At 32.5% G+C, this 25,694-nt stretch overlaps 1 protein-coding gene across 4 annotated transcripts in view; it reads right to left on the reverse strand.

Annotated features, from left to right (window-relative positions):
* Positions 1–25,688, reverse strand: part of UGGT2 (UDP-glucose glycoprotein glucosyltransferase 2) — a 209,007-nt gene extending 183,319 nt beyond the window's left edge. For all 4 annotated transcript variants that reach the window (XM_078147263.1, XM_078147264.1, XM_078147265.1 and 1 more), the window contains exons 1-5: positions 24,649–25,688; positions 24,051–24,163; positions 17,792–17,966; positions 11,438–11,534; positions 9,779–9,851 (exon numbers count right to left, since the gene is read on the reverse strand). In XM_078147263.1, the coding sequence (XP_078003389.1) occupies positions 9,779–9,851; positions 11,438–11,534; positions 17,792–17,966; positions 24,051–24,163; positions 24,649–24,660 (470 nt within the window). In that variant the 5' untranslated portion in view covers positions 24,661–25,688. The remainder of the gene's footprint in view (positions 1–9,778; positions 9,852–11,437; positions 11,535–17,791; positions 17,967–24,050; positions 24,164–24,648) is intronic.
* Between the last annotated feature and the right edge of the window lie 6 nt (positions 25,689–25,694).

The following is a 25,694-nucleotide window of genomic DNA, read 5'->3' on the forward strand; positions in this document are numbered from 1 at the left end:
TCTCTAATTATTAGTGATTTAGAGCATTTAAAAATTATTGTTGACGGCTTTGATTTCTTTCTTTAAAAACTTGCCCATTCATATCCTTTGACAACTTATCCATTGGGAAATGGTCCTTATGCTTTATTTTAGTTCACAATATTTTGGTAAAGTGGAGAGTCCTGGCTCTGGAGTCAGTGGATATGTACAACCTAAGTGATGTTGGATGAGTCACTTAATCTTTCTGATCCTTATGAATCTTAGAAATGAGACCTTTGATAGAGAAACTTATTGCATAGATTTTTCCCTCCAGGTACCTGCATCATTTCTAATTTTAACTATGTTTTTACGTGAAAATTTTATATAATAAAAAAATGTCCATTTTAATCTTCTATGATTCTATCCCTTGTTTGGTCAGTTAGTCAGCAAATATTTATTAAATGCCTACTATATGCCAGGCACTGGGCTAAATGTTGGGGTTAAAAAGAAAGGCAAAAGATAGTTCCTTCTCTCAAGGAGGTCACAATCTAATGGAAGAGACAATATACAGACAACTAAATACAAACAAGATGTATACATGATAAATTGGAATTAATCAACAGAGGATGGGTGTTAGAATTAAAGGAGGTCAGAAAAGGCTTACTGTAGGAGGTAAGATTTTAGGTAAGACTTGAAGCCAGGCAAGCCACAAGGCAGAGACAAGGAGGGAGAAAATTTCAGGCATGAGGGATAGTCCATGAAATTGCTTGGCTATGAACTCTTCTACTATTCATAAATAGGTAATGATTTTTCTTGCTTCTCTAATTTACTTGTGATATCATCTTTTGTTTCTAAGTCATGTATTTATCTGGCATTTATCTTGCCATACAGTATAAGATGTTAGTTTATACCTACTTTCCACCAGACTGATTTCCAGTTTCCCCAGCGATTTTTGCAAATATTAAGTCCTTCTCTGAGATCTTTGGATTTATCAAATACTTTGCTATTATAATTATTTGCTCTTGAATGCTGTGAATTTAATCTACCCAACTGATTGATCCCTATTTCTTAACCAGTACTAAATCATTATGATGACTGCAGCTTTGCAGTGTAGTTTGAAATTTGCCACTGCTAGGCTATCTTCCTTTGCATCTTTCTTATATCCCTTAAGATTCTTGACCTTTTATTTCATCAGATGAATTTCTTTTCTTTTCTAGATATATGAAATAATATTTTAGTAGTTTAACTGGCATCTCATTTAAAAGGTTCATTTGGGTACTTTGGGAATTTTTGTTATATTAGCTCAAGCTACCCTTGATCAATGAATATTACTTCAATTATTTAGATTTGTTGATTTCTGTAAAGACTATTGTGTAGTTGAATTCATTCAGCTCCTGCATATGTCTTGTTGGATAGTCTCCCAAATATTTTAAATATTTTGTCATTATTTTGAATATTGACCTCTTCCTGTGTGGTTTATATGGTAAAATACAACAGTGGTATCAAACTCAAATAGAAACAAATCCCTGAGAGCCACATATTGACTAAAAAAACCACAAATTAACATTTTCTATGTTGTGCTGTATTTTATTTATTTTGTTAAATACTTCCCAAATACATATTAATTGTCTTTTTTTTTTGCACACAGAAATACTGATGATTTCTATGGATTTATTTTATATCCTGTAATATTGCTGAATTTATTGTTTCAATTAATTTTAGTTGACTATGGTTTTTAAAGTTTTGTTTCCTCCTTCCCTAGTCTTAATTTTTTGATTTCTCTTTCTTTTCTAATTGCTATGCCAAGAATCTCTAATTTTTTTTTTAGTAGGAAAGGTGATAATGAACATTTTTGCTTTAGCTCTGATCTTACTGAAAAGGCCTCTAACTTTTCTCTATTATACACAGCCATATACAAATACAAATACACACACACACACACACACACACACACACACACGGTTTTAGATAAATATTATTTACCATATTCATGAAAAGATTATTGTTATATTTTCTAGTATTTTAAACACAAATGGGCATTGAATTTTGTCAAAAGTATTCTTCAGGATCAATTGATATAAGCGTAGAGGTTTTTTTTTTCCTTTTTCAAGATGGTTTATTATATTTTAGTCTTCCCTATTCTGAGTCAACCCTGCATTCCTTATATAAATTCAACCTATCCATAGTGTATAATGTAATAAGTCATTGCGGCTTATTTGGTAATATTTTATTTAAAATTATTGTGTCAAATAGGATAAATTCACCCATAAAACACAATGAGATAGCAGAATGGATTAAAAATCAGAATCCAAGAATATGTTATTTACAAGAAACACACTTAAAACAGAGAAACGCTCAGAGTAAAAATAAGGGGCTATAGCAGAATTTATTATGCTTCAGCTGAGGTTAAAAAAAACAGGGGTAGCAATCATGATCTTGGACAAAGTAAAAGCAAAAATAGATTTAATTAAAATAGATAACCAGGGAAATCACATTTTGCAAAAAAATGAACAATGAAGTAATATCGATACTATACATACATGCACCAAATGGCATAGCATCGAAATTCACAAAGGAAAAGTTAAATGAGTTACAGGAGAAAACAGATAGTAAAACAAAACTAGTGAGGGACCTTAACTTTCTCTCTCAGAACTATTTAAATATAACCAAAAAATAAACAAGAAAAGTTAAAGAGGTGAATAGAATTTTAGAAAAGTTAGAGATGATTGCCCTCTGGAGAAAACTTAATAGGAATAGTAAGTAAGGCATATACATTTTGCTCAGCTGCACATAGGACCTTCAGAAAAATTGACTATGTATTAGGGCAAAAAACCCTTCAAAACCAAATGCAGAAAAGCAGAAATATTAAATGCCTCCTTTTCAGACCATAATGCAATAAAATGATATTCAATAAAGGGCCATGCAAACAGGTTAAAATTAATTAGAAACTCAATAATCTAATCCTAAAGAATGAGTGGATCAAAGAACAAATCACAGAAACAATTAATAATTTCATTAAAGAGAATGACAACAATGAGACAACATACCATAATTTAAGAGATGCAGCCAAAACAGCACTCAGGAGAAAATTTATATCTCTAAATGCTTTCATCAGTAAAATAGAGAAAGAGCAGATCAAAAACAACTAGAAAAACAACAAATTAAAAATGCCAATTAAGCACCAAATTGGAAATCTTGAAAATCAAAGAACAGAGTAATGAAATTGTAAGAAAACCACTGAAATAATAAATAAAACTAGGAGATGATTTTATTTAAAAAAAAATAAAATGGATAAACCATTGGTTAATTTGATTTTAAAAAAGAAAGAGGAAAATCAAATTACTGGTATTTAAAATGAAAAGGGTGAATTCACCACCAATGAAGAGGAAATTTAAACAATTATTAGGAGCTATTTTGCCCAATTATATGCCAATGAATTTGACTATCTAAATGAAATGGATGAACATCTGCAAAAATATAAATTCCCAGAGTAACAGAAGAAATAAAATACTTCAATAACCCAATCTCAGAAAAAGAAATTGAACAAACCATCAATAAAATTCCTAAGAAAAAATCCCCAGGGCCAGATGGATTCATAAGTGGATTTGCCAAACATTTAAGGAACAATTAATCCCAATCCTGTATAAACTATTTGGAAAACTAGGCAAAGGAGTCCTACCAAATTCATTATATGACACAAATATGATGCTGATGCCCAAACTCAGAAAAGCCAAAATAGATAAAGAAAATTATAGACCAATTTCCCTAACGAATACTGATGCAGAAATTTCACATAAAATACTAGCAAAGAGATTACAGCAACACATCACAAGGATAATACATTGTGACCAAAGGAGATTTATACCAGGAATGCAGGGCTGGTTCAATATTAGAAAAACTATCAGCAAACTTGACCATATCAATAACAAAACCAATAGAAATCACAGACTATCTCAATACAAAGGCAGAAAAAGCCTTTGCAAAATACAGCACCCATTCTATTAAAAACACTAGAGAGCATAGGAAGTAAATGGAGTTTACCTTAAAATGATAAGTAATATCAACCATATTAACCAACTAAAACCATCAGCAAGTATTATCTATAATGGGGATACAATCAGGGGTGAAGCAAGGATGCCCATTATCACTCTATTATTCAATAATATACTAGCAATGTTAGCTACAGCAATAAAAGGAGAAAAATCGAAGGGATTAGAATAAGGAATGGGGAAACAAATTTATCACTCTTTGCAGATGATATGACGTTATACTTAGAGAATCCTAGAGAAACCACTAAAAAAAAACTTGAAACAATTAACAATAACTTTGCAGGATACAAAATAAACCCACATAAATCATCAGAATTTTTATCTACTACCAACAAAGTCTAGCAGCAAGAGATAGATAGAGAAATTCCACTTAAAATAATTATAGACAATATGAAATTCTTAGGAGTCTACCCGCCAAGACAAACCCAGGAACTACATGAACACAACTACGAATGACTTTTCACACCAATAAAGTCACATCTAAACAATCGAAAAAAATATCAATTGTTCATGGGTAGGTTAAGCCAATCTAATAAAAATGACAGATCTACCTAAATTAATCTATTTATTCAGTGCCATAATGATAAAATCATCAAAAATTATTTTATAGAGCTAGAAAAAATAATAAAATTCATTTGGAAGAACAAAAGGTCAAGGATATCAAGGGAATCAATGCAAAAAAATGTAAAGGAAGGTGGTCTAGCCATACCAGATCTCAAAATGTATTATAAAGCAGTAATTATCAAATAATCTGGTATTGGCTAAGAAATAGAGTGGTGGATCAGGGGAATAGATTAGGTATACATTACATTATAGTAAATGATAGTAATCTAGCATAGGACAAACCCAAAGATCCAGGCTTTTAGGACAAAGATTCATTATTTGACAAAAACTGCTGGGAAAATTGGAAAACAGTATTGCAGAAACTAGGTATAGATCAACATTTTACACCATATACCAAGATAAGGTAAAAAAATCGCATAAATGGTGATACCATAAGCAAATTAGGAGAGCATGGAATAGTTTATTTGTCAGATCTATGGATAAGGGAAGAAATTAGGAACAAAGAAAATACAGAGAGGATTATAAAATGTTAAAAAGATAATTTTGATTATATTAAATTAAAAAGTTTTTGCACAAACAAAACCAATGCAACCAAAATTAAAAGGAAAGCAGAAAACTGGGGGGGAAATTTGCAACAAGTGTCTCTGCTAAAGGCCTCATTTTTCAAATACATGGAGAACTGAGTCAAATTCATAAAAAAACCCAAGTCATTCCTCAATTGATAAATGGTCAAAGGATATGAACAGGCAGTTTCAGATGAAGAAATCAAAGCTATGTATAGTCGCATGAAAAATGCTCCAAGTCATTATTGGTTAGAGAAATTTATATTAAAACAACTCTGAGGTATCACCTTATACTTTTCAGATTGGCTAATGGTCAAAAAAGGCAAATAATGGATTTTGGAGGGGATATGGGAAAACTGGGATACTAATGCACTGTTGGTGGAGCTGTGAACTAATCCAACTATTCTAGAGAGCAATTTGGAACTATGGCCAAAGGGCTATAAAACTTTGCATACCTTTTGATCTAGTAATACCACTTCTAGGTCCATATCCCAAAGACAAGAAAAAAGGTGGAAAGGACCTATTTATACAAAAAAAATTTATAATAGCTCTTTATATGGTGGCTAAGAATTGGAGATTGAAGTGATACCTGCCACTTTGGCAATGGCTAAACAAGTTGTGGCATATGATTGTGTTGGAATATTATTGCGCTTTAAGAAATAACAAATGGGGGCAGCTAGGTGGCGCAGTGGATAGAGCACCTGCCTTGAAGTCAGGAGGACCTGAGTTCAAATCCAGCCTCAGACCAAACACTTGACACTCACTAGCTGTGTGACCCTGGGCAAGTCACTTAACCCCAATTGCCTAAAAACAAAACAAACAAACAAACAAAAAGCAATAACAAACAGGATGATTTCAGAAGGACCTACATGAACTGATTCAAAGTGAAGTGAACAGAATCAGGATAACATTGTATATAGTAACAACAATATTGTTCAATGAAGAACTGTGAACAACTTCGCTATTCTCAGTAATACAACGATATGAGACAATCCCAAAATGATGAAGCATACTATTCTCCTCCAGAGAAAGAAATGATTTTGTTTGAATACAGACTGAAGCATGCTATTTTCATTTTCTTTCATTTTCTTTTATTTGAGTCTTCTTCTACAAAATGACTAATATGGAAATGTTTTACATGACTGCATATATTTGATTGATACCGACATCTGATTGCTCATCATCTTAGGGAGGGGCTTGGGGAGGGAGGGAGGGAGAGACAAATAGAATTTGGAACTCAAAGCATGTTAAAATTGTTTTAATATGTAATTGGGGGAAAATAAAATATATTTAATTCGAGAGTGACAATACTACTTTAATTATTTATTAGTATATTAATTACTTATTCAGTGCCATACCAACAAAACTATCATATTTTATAGATCCAGAAAAAATAATAAAATTCATCTGGAGAAAGAAGGTCATGAATATCAAAGGAATCAATGAAAGAAAATGTGAAGAAAAGGGACTTAGAAGTACAGATCTCAAACTATATTACAAAGTAACAGTCATCAAAGCAATTAGGTACTGGATAAGAAATAGAGTAGTTGATCAATGGAACAGATTAGTTACACAATATACAGAAGCAAATGAGCACTGTGACCTAGTATTTGATAAATGCAAAGATCCCAGCTACTGGGGCAAGAACTCACTATTTGACAAAAAGTTCTGGGAAAACTGGAAAACAGTATGGCAGAAACTAAGCAAAGACTAACATCTCATACCATATGTCAAGATAAGCTCAAAATAGGTATATGCTTTAGAAATAAAGGATGATATCATAAGCATAGGAAAACACAGAAGAAATTACCTCTCAGATCTACGGACAGGGGAAAATACAAGAGATATAGAGGTTTATGAGAGGTTAAATGTATAATTTTGATTACATAAAATTAAAAAGATTTTGCAAAAACAAAAGCAGTGAAGCCATAAAAAAGTATGAAATGGGGAAAAATGAGGGAAAATTTTTATATCAAGTTTCTTTGAGAAAAATCTCATTTTTCAAATATGTAAAGAATGAGCCAAATTTATAAAAATAAAATCCATTTCCCAATATATAAATGGACAAAAAGGTATAGTCAGTTTCTAGAGGAAGAAATCCAAACTATCGTCATAGTTACATGAAAAAAAGTTCTAAATCAGTAATGATTAGAGAAATACAAATGAAAACAACTCGGAGGTATGACCTCAAACCTATCAGATTGGCTAGGATGAAAAAATTATTTGTATTCAAACAAAATCACTTCTTTCTCTGGAGGCTGACAGTATGCTTTATCATTTTGGGATTGTCTTATATCATTGTGTTGCTGAGAATAGCTAAGTCATTCACAATTCTTCAACAAACAATATTGCTGTTACTGTGTACAATGTTTCCCTGGTTCTGTTTACTTCACTTTGAATCAGTTCATATAGGTTTTTCCAGATTAATGCTTGAGAGGATGTGGGAAAATAGGGACATTAATGCACTATTGTTGGAGCTGTAAATTAGTCTAATGGTCACAGGTGGGGAACCTGTGGCCTCATGGCCACATGTGGCCCTCTAGGTCTTCAAGTTTGACCCTTTAACTGAATCCAAACTTCACAGAACAAATCCCCTTAATGAAAGGATTTGTTCGACAAAACTTGAACAGATGTCAAAAGGTTGTACCCAAGGACTAGAAGGCCACATGGGACCTTGAGGCCACAGGTTCCCCAGCTCTGGCTCTAACCCCTCTAGAGAACAATTTGGAACTCTGCCCAAAGAGCTATAAAACTGTGCAAAGTCTTTGATCCAGGAATACTGCTACTAGGTATATCCCTCAAAGAGATCAAATTAAAAAGGAAAGGACCCATATGTACAAAAATATTTATAGCAGATTTTTTTTGTGCTGGTAAGGAATTGGAAATTGAGAGAATGTTCATCAACTGGGGAATAACTGAAAAAGTTATGGTACATGACTATGATGGAATGCTATTGTACTGCATGAAATGATGAAGGGGTGGTTTCAGAAAAACCTGGGAAGACATATATGATCCAATGCAAAGTGAAGTGAGCAGAATCAGAAGAGCAATTTACACCTTAATAGCAATATTGCACTGATAATCAACTATGAGAGACTTAGTAATTCTGATCAATACAATAATCTATCACAAATCCAAAAGATTCATGATATAAAATGCTATCTACCTTCAGATAGAGAACTGATAGATTCAAGAATGCAGATTGAAGCATATTTCTCCCCTATTTGTCTAGCTTCATCACCCTCCTCCCCCAAAATGCCTAATGTGAAAATGTGTTTTGCATGACTTCTTATGTATATTAGGTACAGTATTTCTTGCCTTCTCAGTGGGGTGGGGGAGGGGGTGAACACAAGGAGAGAATTTGGAACTGAAAATAAAAATTAAATTAAAAAATTAAAACAACAATAACAACAAAGAACACTAGAATGGGAGTCAAAGGATTCAAATTCTAATGTTGGCTTTGTTACTCTTATTGTGGATTTGAAAAGTCATAAGCTCTGAGGCCTCAGTTTTCTCATCTCAAGGTGCTGAACAAGTTAATATCTAAAGTTCTTTTCAATTTTAAAAAGGATACTCAGGATCATTTTGTTAAAATATTAACAAATGAATCAATGAAAAGAGAATATTGTTCATACTTTGCCAAATGATGGTTTAATTATAAAATGATAATTTAATAATGGTTACCTACAGAGGGCAGCTAGGTGGTGTAGTGGATAGAGTGCCAGGCCTGGAGTCAGGAAGACTCATCTTCATAAATTCAGATCTGGCTTCGGACACTTACTAGCTGTGGGACTCTGGGCAAATCACTTAACCCTGTTTGCCTCAGTTCCTCATTTGTGAAATGAGCTGGAGAAGGAAATGGCAAACCAGTCCAGTATCTTTACCAGAAAACCCCAAATGGGTCATTAGACATAACTGAAACAACTGAACTAAATCGTATAAGCACATATACTCTCAAAATAATATGATATTCTTACTTTGCTTTTACAGGAAATATCAAAAAGTTAATTGTAATATCAACTTCATTTTGTCGAAAGAAAAGTCCAATTCTACAAGAAATAGCATAGTTTGGCTCTGTTTGATACTTATACTCTGCTTGATACTTATATTACTCTGTTACTCTGATAATTATATTATTTCATAATAGAGACAGGTATAGTAGGAAACTTTTTCTCTTAACCAACTAGGCATGCATTCAACAAAAACATAACTGATGAAATTTTAAAGTAGAAAGTTAATACAAAATAATTGCTCAAAGCAAAATTATGACCCTATTACTTGCAAATTAGCCAATCAGTACATCTTTTATAAATTAACAAAATCAATTTTAACTTTTAAGTGGTGCATATAAAGTTAATTATGTCATTTTGCCTTCTCAATGATTAAATGTTTCTGAAATTTTTAATATTCATTTCGTAGCCCACAGTTTATCTAACTTTGAAGAGAATTAACTAATAACAAATTAACCAAGAATATTAATTATAATTTCCATATATGACAAATTCTAACTAATGAATATAGCTCTTGCTAAGAGAAACCAAATTGAATTTCATGTTTTTAGAAAGCTCTGATTACTTTATTTTTCATTTCAAGAGTTAATCTAGTAAAAACAAATATTTGATTTTGAAAGTTGGGTTGACTTACTTTAATTTTTCAAAGAGAAATCCTTGCACTTCAATTGGTTCATTATCATCTTCTATTACTGTGTTATTCATAGCTGTATTATGAGATACATTGAGCAAAGGAAGAAAATGTAGAATATTTTTATAGTTATTACAATTAACTTTAAGGAATACTTATAAAAACTATAGACAAAATTATGGTTAAAATAGAAGCACAATCAAAATCCAACTTTCTCAACTTTGATGTCCGACTTGCACCTCAAGATCTTTACACCTCACACTGAATTATATATCTTTTCCTCTAAAACTTCTATTCCTTTTGACTTTCTTTTCTCTTTCAATTGTACAACCATTTTTCTAATCAGCCACATGGACAACCTTAATGTCATCTTTGATTACTTTTACTTCCTAGTGTCACATATAATCATTTGTTGATTCTGACTGCATTCTGATTCTCACTAATACTACCACTCACCTCTGGTCTCTTTTTATTTCAAATCTAGCCAACACACTGCTGCCAAAGTAGTTTTCCAAGGCACAATTCTGATCAGAACCTTCCAACAGATCTCCATTGCTTATCAAATAAAGTTCAAACTTCTTAGCCTAGCATTCAAAACTCTCAATGATGATTACAATTTACTACTTTTTGTCAAATTGCTTCCTCTTTCTTCTATATACTCTGTATTCTATTCAGATCAGATTGTTCACTAAACATTGAACACATTGATGCTCTTCTGTGGTTGCAACTTTGGTTATGCTATTGCCTACATTTTGAATACCCTCCTACCCGTCTCTAGCTGTTGCTGTCTTATGCTTCACTCCAGGTCTGTATTAAATATCACCATTTTCAAGAAACCTTCTTCCTAAATAAAAAAAAAAAAAGAAAAGAAACCTTCTTCCTTCCTCCTACCCCCACTCCCTAGCAAGATGAACTTGGCCTCTTTCCTAATCTGAGGTCTTTCATAGAACTCCTCCTAAATACTTATAATTCTAATTTTTACTATAAACCTGTGTATACCTCTTATCATCCTTTCTAGAACATAAGCACCTTGAGTAGTGGGACCAGATTTCATTTATCCTAAGAGGGTGTTAGTTTGTTGCATTAAACACATAAATTTTTGGTGACTAATGAAACATGGATAAGGATAGTATCAGATTAACCTGAATATGTAAAAGTTTGAGAGGAATTTTGGGAAGTACATTGATTCTTGAAGGCTCCCATGTTTTAATTATTGTCTGAAACATTAGTTTAAGGAACAAGAATGTAATAATAAAATAAACCAAGGGAATTTGTTTATAAGTTCCTAATATAACCAGGATTCATATAATATAATTCATGAGAATTAATATTCTTTTATTCATCAATCAAATATGCTTAGAGAATATATAAGGTGTAGCTGCTAGGTGCATTAGAGCATAATTTAAAGCACACTTAAATAGAGTAACATGCTGGATAATTTCTTGCTTTATAATGACATTTTTGATAATTCACCAGATAATGTACAATGAGTTTAAAAATAAATTATCTTCCCCCAATTCATTAATATACTTCTTTGTTTTCTTTTACTATCTCAGGCTACTTTCAGTTTATACTTCAAACACTATTTTTCCTAAAAAATGAGTATATTTAGGATGTGATAACCATTAAAATTCTACTATTAGTACGTGGAAATGAACCTACCTTTAACCTGTGTATCATCTAGTGCTTTGTACTCAGTACTCTTAATTGCAAGTTCCACACCATATCCAGACAAGTTCATTTTCCTAGAGTCTGGTTTCTGTTTTTTTTTAAAAAAATAAGTTTATGAAGAAGGAATATTCAAAATATTTCCTTTTTATAGAAAACATATAATTTGCTTTATGATTATTAAGGAAATACCTTAGGATATACTTTTACATTGTTTAAGATTTTTGAGGACATATGTAACAACAAAGCATATTCCATTAAAAAGAAACTGAAACAATAAAAAAAATATGCATATGTGTATCATATGTGTATATAATCAAGATAATATAACAATTTAGAGTATATTTGTACTGTTTAGTAAATCCTAACATATAAGTATGATAACCACTGTCTTAGTTCTTATGCGTATGCCATTTGAAAAACATTTTTTAACATTAAAAATTACTGGATCTTTTCAATCCACTAATGTACTAGGTTTCCTAAATTTTTCCTTCATGAGTTGGTTACCAAGATATTGAAATCATAAATAGAACTAATGCTTGACATAAGGGCGATATTAGAAGAAATCTAATGTTTCTTCCAAAATCTGTAATTCTTTATGCTAAACACCCAAACAACTTTATGTCTAAAGGCCACCAGGAAGCTATCAGAGCTGGTTTCAGAATAAACAAGACCTGGGTTCAAGTGCTCAAGTCCTGCCTGTGATACAAACTAGCTATGTATCCCACAGTTACTCAGTGCCCCAGCTAACTTGCTGATGAGTCTTTAAGTTGGAGGGCAGCTGCTGATTTGCATTGGTAAAAGTTTCCTTACCAGGAATTCCATATACCTATGAAATAAGTCTCGTGTATATTAGAGACAGAGATCTGTCTGTACACGTGTAATTCAAAGATTCCTTTGATTATTTTCTGTTCACTAGTATACTGTTTGAATATTATGACCCAACATTGTTATGCCTAAATTGCAGATAAAGATAGGTTTTACCAATGGATTGGATATAAGTGACAAAAGATTCAAAGAAGTAAAAGATAAATCTTGCTTTGAGAATGGCTGATATGATGGCAAATGATATCACTCTAGCACTGACATTATAAATTTGAAGTAATTAAGTATTTTTATGTTTTTCTCTCAATTTGCAAGACAACACAATATTCCACAAAGTTATATCTATTATTGTTCAAACAAAATTTTCTAAAGGGTCACAAATTAGAATAATAAAACCAAGCTCTAACTTTCCTAAATTAGGATGACATAAAACCATAGGTAAGGTTTATTTTAGGTACCAAATCTTCTCATTTTTAGCAACTTAGAAAAAGATATGCAATCTAATAGTTGACCTCGAGGTCTATTTGAATCCTAAAACTTTTTGATTTTATGATACTAATCAGTTGTTATCTCCAAGCCATATACGCTGCCCATAGGCTACATGGTAGGCTAAATTTAACCCTCACCACATATTTGGCCACATACTTCTTTACAGGGAGTTGTATGGCTTTGCTTTTCATCAAATAAGGTTCATTTAGCAACCCCATCCATGTTAAAGAGGACAGTGTGTGGTCACTCTTTCTTTCCTTCTCATAGCTTCCTGCTTTTGAAATCTGTTTCCCCTCTCCTGGCTACCAAAAGGTACATGTCAGGCATCCTTAAATATCCATATCTTGGTCTGCTATATATTGTAGATAGAACAGAAACAGAGGTAGGGACCTGTGACTTCACTGGCACCAGAAACTTCCTTGACCAACACAGGTAGGTACCTTCTCTGTAAATTATACTCTAGGAGGAACAGACTATAATCAGACTCATTATATGAGCTGAAATATGCAGACAAATACTTAGTAGTCCTGCCCATATCAGAAATCCAATTTGTCAGTTTCTCAGACTAACTATAAAACTGTTAGGCACATGCTATAATGGAAGGCAGAATGTGTGAAAACTGGTTTATTTATAATTTCAGTAATCTGATGAAATTGAATTTTTAAAACTTTCTAATTTAATATGATTCCATTTAAGAACATATTTAAAGAAGCTACTCAAAAGTCAATCAACTGTGGGGCAGCTAGGTGGTGCAGTAGATAGAGCACTGGCCCTGGATTCAGCAGGACCTGAGTACAAATCTGGCCTCAGACATATAACACTTACTAGCTGTGTGACCCTGGGCAAGTCACTTAACCCCATTGCCTAGTCCCCTCCAAAAAAAGTCAATCAACTGATAAGCAAATCTATGGTTAAAGGCAACATATGCTGCTTTACAGTTCATTTTAAAAAAAAGGAATGTTACACAACCAATTTCCAATTATCAACCCCAGAAAGTTATTAGCTTACCAATAATTAACACAAATGCTTATTAAATTCGTAATTACTTTCACCATTTGAAAATGTATTATAATATAATGTTTGAATTGTAAGTTTGGATTTGTAGCCCCAAATATACATGCTGTCAAGTGGAGAGACACTCTTTCATATAGTTTTCTGCTTCTTTCTCCATACTAGACTTGAAGAATGGTAGGTGGTAAGAATTCAGACAGACTTCAAGTAAATAGTGGTACCTGAGCTGAGTTTTGAAAAAAAGTAAAGATTCTAAGAGGCAGAGGTGAGGAGGAAGTATATCCCAGGCACTAGGGACACCCAGGGCAAAGGCACAAAGAAAGAAGGAATGTGGTTATGTGAGGAACAGTTAGTCGGTTTGGCTGGACCAAAGTGCATCAGGGAGATTAATGTTTTTAAGGTTAGAAAAGTAGGTATGCCAGAAAAGTTAATATTTAAGAATAGGTAGTTACTGGAGTTTATTAAGTAGAAGGATGATATGGTCAGACCTGTGTTTTAGGAAAATGACTTTAGCAGCCATGTGCAGGATGGATTGGAGAGGGAAGACATATGAAATAGGACAACCAATTAGGTAATTGTTATAATAGTTCAGGTGAGAAGTAATTGTAATGAAATCCTGAATTAGCATAATGGCTACGTAAGTAGAAAGATGGATACAAGAGATATGGAGACAGAAAGATTTGAAAAGTGACTGATATTTGGGTGGGGTAAACAGTCAAGAATGACACAGAGATTATGAACCCTGGTAATTGGAAGGATAGTTGTGTCCTTGACACAGATAGAGGGCATTCTAAAGAGGAGTGGTTTGAGAGGGGAGGGTAAAGAATAAATTCTCTTTTGGACAGAATTAAATTAAGAAATATATACTACCAGGTTTCAATCACATTTTTTTCTGGTCTTAGGAGGAGGTTCCTATCACATTTTTCACATTCCTTTGAGTAGGGCTCCTATAGGTTTAGCAGTGATGATTAGATTTATAACCCTACAAAGAGCTACCTCAATCACTTTCATCTCTACCATAGTTAGGTAGACACCAACAAGTAACTTATTTCATATAGTAATTCTATATCATATAGTGTATTTTAATGTTCTAAGACCCAACCCAGCGCCACAAATGAGAGAAATTCCTGGAGGGCTAAGGTAATTCAAATAATTATCTAGCACTTGGGTCTCAGGACCAAAAGAAAAGACTTAGGGGAGACTCATAGCAATAAGTGGAGGCCTCTTCTCTTTCCTTTGAGGAATAATAAAGAGCTCTCAAAAAGGCTGTAGTACTGTGTGAGTTAAGAAGATTAAGATGTTAGAGGATTCATACTAGTATGTGAGAATCATGGTTTGAGCTGCTGTTGGTAAGACTGTTAATTCCATGACTTATACTGACAAATTAATAGGCTAGATTCTTGAGAACCCAGGACCAGTTGCTCACAGTGTTATTAAAATTGTTAGCTACAAGTAATAGTATTCAATAACTTAAAATTTCACTGATTTAGACAAATTGATTGGTGAAATTTGTTAATAAATATCTTTTAAAGAAATTCAATTTTATTCATTTCATACATATATGTCACTAGAATGAGACAACAGTTACCTAACAGAAGTCCTTGTGATATTTGCTTAAGCATAAGAAATGATTAATTTTATTTGTTATCTTCTATGTGCTCAGCACTGCATCAATACCTATTCAAGACTTTCATCTATGTATTATAGAAAATTAACTTTCTCTTAAAATTGTATTATTAGCTTACAGGTATAAGATTTTTAAAACATAAAGATGTCTCTGTTAAAGTTTGTTCCCTATTAATGACTTTATTAAATATAATGGTAATATCTTATAGAAAAATAAAACATCATAGGACTATGCCATATTTTCCATCTAGCAAAATGTCATCAAATAGTGAGAGAAGGTACAATAATCTGCTTCATGATAAATTCAGTAACGTAAAAAATATTAAAAGGTCATGTCCCCAAATAATAGGAAAATCACATTAATTTAAAAATAGAACTAGTTTCCCTGGTATATACTATAAAAGAAGAAACTGCAATTCTTGTTTAAATATTTTGCTTAATAGTTCTATGATGTTTGAACTAAACATGACCTTGCCAATGCCTACTTTAGTATATCCAGACTGCGAGTTCAAGACATGTTATCAGTTTTCTTCACTGAGGGTGTTTCTACACTAAGAGTTTCCTATACAGATAAATATTAACACCTAGATCCACTTCTTCCCCCCCCAACACAAACCTGACATATATGTTTACTAAATTATTATACACATATAGCACATACACACAAATCATACCTTCACATAATAAAGTATGATGGATAGAGTGCTGGACCTAGATTCAGAAAAACTTGGGTTCAAATCCAGCTTTGGACATTTACTAGCTATCCGACTATGGGTGAATCACAACTTAAGCCTGAATTTCCTCATCTTGTAAAAGGTGGATAAAATATCTGTAGCACCTATATTGCATAGCTGTTATAACATCAAGTGAGGTAACTAAAGTACTTTGCAAACTTTAAAACATCATATAAATGTTAGCTATTATCATTATTGCATACATAATACGTACATAATTAAAAAGAACTTATAGCTAGGTGGCAAAGTAGATAGAATGCTGGACCCAAATTCAGGAAAACCCAAGTTCAAATCTGGCTATAGATACTTAATAACTGTACGACCTTGGTTGTCATTTAACTTCTGTACTCCTCAGTTTCTCCTCAACTGAAAATGAGGATAATAATAGTACGTATTTCCCCTGGTTGTTGTGAGAATAAAATGAGATAATAATTGTGAAGTGCTTTGCAATTCTCAAAGTGCTATATAAATGCTTGATATTACATACTTAGCAATAACATACAGTTCAAATGGTATATACATACATACATACATACATACATACATAAACACACACACATACATATATATACACATATACATATATCAAATAAAACCAAGAATCCAAGTGATTTTTGTTTTTGTTTTGTTTGTATATCATAATACAAAAAAATCCAAAATTATAAGGACTACTTGGAGAATGTTTAATAGCATGTAGGAGATTTCAATTTTTAATTAATTTGAACAACATGGGAGGCAATGGTATAATGGCAGAGAACACTGGATTTGGAGTCAGAGTAAGGACTTCTATTAAAAATGCCTTGGCCCTCCTTTTCACTGTCACTGTGACAATTCACTTAACCTCCTTTCATTATCTATGAAGTGAGAAGGCCAAACTAGAAAACCTTCCTGCTCTGAATCTACTCAACCATAAAACTAATGTGCGTCCAGTGAGAATTTTTTAAACTGCTTTACTTATAACAATAAAGAAGAGGCCTTACTCTTTGCTTTGCTACTCTACTCTAAGTACCATAGGAACTTTCTGTTTGACTTGCAACTAAAACCTTTCCTCTGTGTATCTCTCCCATTATAATGGGAGTTCCTTGAGAGCAGGGACTGTCTTACTTTTCTATTTCTATGACCCCAATCTAGAGCTTAGAATATTATTTCATTTTATTCCCGCAACAACCCCAGGAGGTAGAGGCTATTATTATCCCTATTTTATAGATGAGAAAACTGAGACAGACATGTTAAATGACTGGCCCAAGGCTATACAATATGTAAGTGTCTGAGGTTGAAGTTGAACAGGTCCAGTGCTCTATCTAAATGTGCCATATAGATGAAGTCTGAGTCCTGACCCTGATTTACTACCTAAATGTACATAGGTAATTCATTGATAACCATTCAGCCTCACTTTCCTTTTAATGATATAGGAATAATAATATTTGTACTATCTAACTCACAAGGTTGTGAAGAAAATGCTTTGTAAAGAAAGTACCACATAAATGTGAGTAGCTACTATTATGAATGTTGTATGCAAAAAGATGAACAGAAACTCCAGTAAATGTTTATGTCTATTTCACTGCATGAAAACGATAATCTAAGGAAAACTTTCTATTATATGAGTTAATAGAAATGAAATTATTTTAGCAGTCATGCCGAATTTGATATAAAAATAGCATACCTGAATATAATGCCGGAAAACATACAGAATTTCTTCCTTTTGAGCTTTCTCTAAAAGAATTTTGTGAAATTTACTGAAGTCTTTAGTACCCATTTCTCCATAAAGTATGATCACTGGTAGGTTCTCAGTGACTGTAGGATACTTATGATCTCCTTTGAATAAATACGGCCTAGGCCTAAAATGAAAAGAAAAAAAAACACACTTTAGTAAGGGTATACAGTCAACAGTATGTAAGAGATATCGAAGAGTGTTCATATCTGAGTGTCTAGCTGGCATGCTGGAAAGCAGACATTGATCTAAATTTACTTGTCTCTTTCCTTTCCCCAATGAGTAAATCCTGCCTGGAACCTGTTCCAAACATTTGAGACTTCCCTAATGTTTCAGTTTGTGACTTCACTTATTTTCTGTCTACCTCCCTACTGCCCTTAACTACCTCGGGAAAGAGTTAAGGTGTCCTAAGAGGTGAAAAATGTAGCAAGTAAATTATTTTCCCTGGTTAACTTCTCCCTTCCAGAATAAGAAGTAGGAGTCAAGAGGGCTGAGACAGATCCTTAAGGCTCCAAAATGTACCTAAATTAAAATAAGTGAGAAAAGTCCCTTACTACACTGTTTTCCAGCCCTCCTCCCCACCTACCCTGGACAGAGAGAGAGAGAGAGTGAATTATTTCCATTACCTTTTACTTTTTCCTTTGGTCAACTCAACTCACTTTTACAAGTATTTACTAAAGATCTACTTTATTCAATGCAGTGTACTCTGATTTCAAGAAGCTTATGATCTAGTTGGAAGTCAATTACATTAAAAAAGCTATAATGCAAGTCATGATAAGCATATAAGAAAAGTACTAAACAGTTTAGTTGGAGAGATTCAAGAGGGAAGGTATAATTTATAGTTGGGGGGATAATACTTCAAAGGCAGAAACACTTGAATTGGGTCTCAAAAAAAAGGAAGGGTGTGTGAAAATATGGGGAAAGAAAGGAGAGAAGATCATTCCACGCATGGAGAACATGGTACACAAAGTCATAAAGGTAGGAAAGAATATAATAGGGTTTGTGAAAATGGTTAGTCTAATTTGAATGGAACCTAGAATATATGGAATTACATGTTAAGTACATGTAAGTTGGACATAGCAAATATGACTATAACAGAAGACTTTTCAAATTTATTGTTTTCCAATAGGACATAAGCACCAATTTTTCAACTGAAGTCTATAACACTAAAAATTAACAGAAGTAATGATAATAGCAATTATAGCTAACATTTATATAGTGCTTTAAGGTTCACAAAATGCTTTACAAATATCTCATTTTATTCTCACAAGAATCCTTGGAGGAAGGTGCTATTATTATTCTTATTTAACTGATGAGGAAAGAGGTAGAAGAGGTTAAGTGATTTGCTCAGGGTCATACAGTCAGTATGTATCTGAGGCTGGATTTGAACTCAGGTCTTCCTGACTCCAGGTCCTCTACTCTATTCACTGCGCCACCCAACTGCCAAGGTAAAAAGACCCTAAGTTTATTTCAGTTCTGAAATGAAAGACAATTTTTTTTAATCAAAAAATCATAAAAAGCCCTGATGTTTTATCATAGTTTAACTGAACTAGAGGATTCCACCTGTGAATTTAATATTGTGCCTTACAATATTGGAGAGAGTATGAAATAATCTATAAGCAAGAATAACTGTTGGTGTTTCTTCAAGGTTCCCAAAAACTGTCATAACTTAAGAAGATGAGAGAAAACACTATCCACTCCATCATTTTTAAATGCTGAGCAACTTATTGAATCTAAACTACATTTCCACAGAAATAAATGTCATTTTTATAAGGAAAATTTTGTTAACTCTTCACTAGGAAGATGAAATCATTCCAACTAGTTCTATGAGAGAAATATGAACATGCAGTAATAAATTTTGTACAACTAACTTTACTTTTATCTGATCTTGCTTTCATAGACATTTAGATATTGAAAAGTGGAACTAAAAGCTCTGAAATATCTAAAATGATGAAAACAAGCACATATTAAGAAAGCAGACATAAGAGAAAAGGAAGTCACTAATAATTTTTTTAAATTAAAAGGGGGGAAGCCATTATTAGTCAGAGGTCTAGGCAAAATGCAAGATAAGCACTGCTAAAAATAACATCACATAGATTACTTTCACATAACAAGAATGTGTTATGTGTTTATGGTAGCTACTTTAAACAAAAGGCAGAAAAACCATAATTTGAATTAGTTGGAGAATAATCTAATTTGTAAAATAAATATAAACTGAGGTTTTCTAGCTTTCAAGTAAATGTGATATTCATTAACTCTAAATGCTAACAAACTATCATAAAGTAAAAATTCCAGAATTGCTTTAAAATAACAGAATCATTTACAGAAATAGAGACTGTTCAGGAGATTGAAGATCCTACTCTTTTCAGCATGTTAAATATCCCCTTTGTAATCTTACTTTAAATTGTTATTTGTAGATCACCTATACCTCTGTAGGGTACCATAAAGGTTATAATAGAGAAAATAGTACAAGACAGATTAAAGTGCTTTCCCAAAGTCATACAAAGTTAGGATTGGATGTTTTTCCACTGTAAAACACTATCTCCATATGTAAAACCTTTTAAATATAAACATAAATTTTATTTCTGCTCCACTAAAATTATAACAAATTCCAAATCAAGAGGGTCTACATTAAATAAATTTAAAGCCATATTTATAATCATTCCTAAGCATTCACTATTTCTTCATTATTCTTTTAGTAGTTTATATACAGTACTTATTTCCTGTTATTGATAGGTTGCTTTGTAACACATTTAGGATTTTCTGTGTAAAAAGAATTCCCTGGTGGCAGTGGCTTGTTTCTAGTTTTTTAGTTTCCCACATAATGACTACCATTTTGCCTAAAATAAAGTCTTATCTGGGTGGATAAAAATTCATTTTTAAAGATCTAAATTTCATTTAAATTGTATTTATATAAAAAGGATTTTATTTAAAAGAGAAACTATAGTAACAATTCTGTTTAAAGATGTGTAAACACTATAAATCTAATCATATATCATGCTTATTATTCTAGTGAAATAATTTTAAAATATATTTTTAAAATTTTTGTTGATGGCTGACTTCCTAACAGAGTATAGCAGAAGTATTCTTGAAATATTCATTATTAACCTACCTACATAGAAATATATGAGCTTCAATGAGTTTTGGGAAATAAAAGAAAACAGTATTACTGTTTTTTGATATAGCCTCAAAATTGTTATTTAAAATAATAAAATAAAACAGGGTTTTAAATTACATAATTTACTGTAGTGGAAAAATTATAAACTTGGATTCTGTTAAGATGATCTCTGCCTCTGACACTTTCTGTCTGTTTCTTCATGTATGAAATGATACAAACTACTATTTCTCTTTTTATCCTACTTTTACTAATTCTTTCACTATGAAAGATTTTCAATTTCATGTATTGAAATTGATCTATTTTATCTTATGTAACAAACTCTGAGTGCAGATTGAAGCATACTTTTAAAACTTTCTTTATCTTTCTTGGGCATTTGTTGTGTTCTTTTGCAACATGGCTTCTATGGATATGTTTTACATGACTTCACATGTAAAACTGATATAATGTTGCCTGCCTTCTCAGGGAGTGAGAAAAATGTGGATGGGGGGAAGAGAATCTGGAACTCAAAATTTTTAAAAATTAATGTTAAATTTTTACATGTAATTATGAAATATTTAACAAAATAAATTTTAAAAATTTTTTTAAATTCTCCCTCTACCATAGTAGGGAAAAATAGCTGATCTGCATCTCTTCTAAATTTTTCATGGTATGATCTTTAATATTCAGATTATTTATCCACTCACTCAAAAAGCTTCCTGTTTACCAGGTACTGTGCAAACACATTCCTGGCCTTTAAGGAGCTTATAGTATATTCAGAGAAATAACATAAAAATAACTATGCACATGCAAAGTAAATAGAATGAATGGCCAATCTTGGGGGTTGGGGGGAAGGCACCAACAATGGTGAGGGGGAGGGACCAGGAAAAGTTTTTTTTTCTTCCTCAGAAGGTAGGATTTGGACTGTCTTGAAGAGAACCAGGGAATCCAAAAGGCGGGGGGGGGGAGGGGGGGAGGAAGAACAGCATTTCAAGGATTGGTGAGAGGAAGTGAAAAGGCAGAATTAGGTGATGGACTGTTTTATGGGAGAAAAAGCAAAAGGACTAGGGTCACTGAATTCTAGAATCCTTGGATAGGAGTAAAAAGTAAAAAGACTGGAAAGGTAGGAAGGGGAAAGAGTTGTGAAGGGCTTTGGTCAATCATTTTCACTGTTTTGGCATAGTAAGTTCTGATTATTATTTTTATTTCTTCTGGTTTTATTGTGCTTCTACCTTGTTCATTTTTAACCAATGTCAATGTGTCAATTTGTTCTGCTTGACTATACATATCTGTTACGAAGTAGGCTTCTATGATGGGGGAATGAGAGGAGGGATATAGTTTAGTGGATAGTAATAATGATGCCCCCAAAAAGGAGAAAATAAATAAAAGTGTCAATGGAACATTTTTAAAAGTATATAGAAGAGAGGAGAAGGAAGCTCAGAAAGGGGCAGAGACAAGGAGGGCAGTTGTGTTACTACTTTTTAAAATTAAATATATTTAAAAAATAAACTGTACATAAGTGCCCACAATTTCATATACAAGATTTTCTTTTACATTGAAATTTTAATGTTTTTAAGTTCATTATGAAAAATAAAATAATAGGAATAAATGTGATAGCATGTATAAATTCAAGTCTCTTTAAACTAAGTTTTCAAAAAGAGTACATTTAAAGATCATAAACCTGTTAGAATTATTGCTAACACTACTACCATTATTTGCCTAATCTACATTTCACATTCCACCAGGTGGACTGAGGCCCACAACATCATAGTGGATATTACGTCCACATCATTGAAAAGGGATCAGCCTGATTATTCATATAGAAAGACAAAGTGTATGAAAAATGCATATTGCCAAGATTAGTTCATGCAGCTGGACTGCAAGTCCTTTACTATATCAACAAATTGGAAAAACTTACAATATAAAATGGAATAAAATGATATGTTACCTCGTGACCCTTGCCCTCACTATCCTCTCAATCTATCTTTCTAATTTTCTCCGCCCCTCCACTGACATTCTAGCTATTCAATTGCACAATTATTTATGCCTAGATTTGAAAAGGAAGAAGAAATCAGGGTTCAGATCAACCAAATTTACAGTTGGTAAATATGTACTTATCAATCCTGAGCTATTCACTGACACAAAATCCATCTTTTTAAATACCAATATTCTCTAGGTGATGTGAAATGGTTGCAAATCACGGAATACAATAATTTCAAAAGAATGAAAATTTAAAATGACCCAAATAATAATGGAAAGATGGATCCTGACTGTGCCCTAATCAGTCCATATATTGCCAACAGTAATATAAATATGGGTAATATAAAAGATAACAATGATACATAAACAGACCCCCCCCATATTTATAAATATATGCAGTAAAAGAAGTAAGATACTTATGCATCAAAAAGTCAAGGATACACAAAATATTAAAAGAACCACAGCAAAGACAGTAACACAATGGACAGATCATTTATGGAGGGTTTATAGAAAAAAATATGAAAGAAAATTGTATAGGATGAGAAGGCCTTGAAAGATTGCAATTTAATTCAATAGGAGGGGATGGAGGGAACCTGTGATCTTGAGACCACATGTGGCCTTCTAGGTCCTTGTCCAAGTTTTACAGAAGAAATCTTTTTATTAAAGGAATTTATTCTGTGAAGTTTGGATTCAGTCAAAGTGTCACACTTGAGAACCAAGTCCTATACCAATGAGATCATAGATCAAAGTAAATGTAGGTCCAGAATAAACAACTCCTGGGAGAATGGGATGTACCATTTCACTAATTAACCTTTTGTTCATTTCTCAATTTATGTTTGTAATAAATACTTAAGCAATCAATGTTGAATACACATTATATTTATTATTTAATAAAATTTCTATTCTTTAAATTTTTCATAAATATTCATATTTTCAACCAAAATGAGTAATGACAAAATTAACAACAAAAATATCAAAATTATTTTATAGTAATATTAGAAATATAGATGGATAATTTTAAAAGCGTAAATACTAGAACTGAAAATATCTATGAAACCATATGATTAGAAAGGTTTTTATTGTGATAATACTTTCTTTATGAACTACTTCTTTTTCTATAGATATTCATTTCATTACCTCACAGAAGCCTTCTTCAGAAGCTTTTTAATCTCATTAGTTTGACAGGTGCGCTCCTTATGGATAACCACAAATGCACTGCAATCTTCGGGTGGTAGTTCATCAGCAGCAATCTAACATTACAAAGTTTATACTGAACTAGGAAGGTGTTATTGCAATCCATTTTAAATTAACATACTTATTTGATGAAAACAAATCTTAATTAAAGTAAAAACTTAAAAGTAAAGAAAAAACCATAGAGAATATTTTCAATTTTGTTTTTGGCTAGAGAAAAACTACAACAAGATCAACTTTATTTTAGGAAATACTGAATTCAAAATTTACATTAAAAGTTTGTAATATTTCAAAAGGTAATACTACATTCTATCCAGGCATGAACACGTTCCTTTATTATTTGCCCCATCCCCAAAACACACACACACACACACACACACACGCACATGTGTACACCCACACCAGTGGAAAATCACATCATACTCACTTAATTTCTAAATGCTTGGTTCATAAAGAAAATGTTATCAGTAGGCCATAGTAATCAACATGGGTTTCTATGGAATATATTTGGAATACCAAATATAGACAAGCTAATTTTACATACCTGTTGAAACATTTGAATAGTTGGCGAATACGCCCTTATAGATAAGGCAAATTTTAAGAGATTAATCTGCAAATTGTTTAAAAATTGTCCTGCTTTTTTCAAGATTAAGTTGTAATAAGAGTATTCTGAGTCTGTAAAAAAAAACAAACAACAAACAAAGGTGAGGAAAAGAGAAATTTAGTATTGTATATCCAATAGCTTCCAACCTCCACTTATCTACGGCAGGAAACTAACTTATCAATGTCAAATAATTTTATATTCCAACTTTGAATACCTATGATATGAGAAGGAAGGAGAGTCAGAAAATCAAAATCCTTGTTCTGTTACTAACTTCATATATTATCACAGAATGCTTGTTACTAGAATAAGTGCACATGATCTGTGGTTTCTAAACCTGCTTGCAGAGTCTGTCTGGGAGTTTCCATCCCTGATAGGGCTGTCCAATAGATCTCTACTGTCATGATCAGACTTCTCGGGCAGCGGTAGATAAGAAATCAAGAACCTGAGACGGTTATTAAGCAAGAGGATGCATTATACATATGCTGTCATACATCAACATCCAAGTAGAGATCACATAAAAATATGGATCATGGTAATATTTTATTCAATAAAGATAATTTGTCAATACTCTCAGATGGTAAAGGTCACTGGGAGAATGCATATAGGAAGATAATTCAATTACTTAACATTTACAGAGTGCCTTCAAAGCACAAGGCACTATGAGGGATACAAAGGTGAATTATGAATGCATGGTCCCTGCTCTCAAAGAGTTTTCAATCAAGCAGACTAGTACCAAGTACCAATTTTTTTAAAAAGGCCACTGATGAAAAAGAAATATACAACAGAACCTCTGACCATGAGGGGAAAACAAATTTAACTATGGAGATAAGAATAGAAGATATGAAACCAATTAGTCTATAACAGAGGCTCCCAACTTGGGGCATATGTACTCACAGGTGGGAGAAAATAAATTTTGTCAAAGGATATAGGAAATATTTGGTAAACAAGTAATACAAAATTTCAGTGAAAAATTTGTGGATTGGAAA

Source organism: Phascolarctos cinereus, unplaced genomic scaffold (genome assembly GCF_003287225.1).
Source record: "Phascolarctos cinereus isolate Bilbo 61053 unplaced genomic scaffold, phaCin_HiC Scaffold_7;HRSCAF=346, whole genome shotgun sequence".
Taxonomy (NCBI): Eukaryota; Metazoa; Chordata; class Mammalia; order Diprotodontia; family Phascolarctidae; genus Phascolarctos; species Phascolarctos cinereus.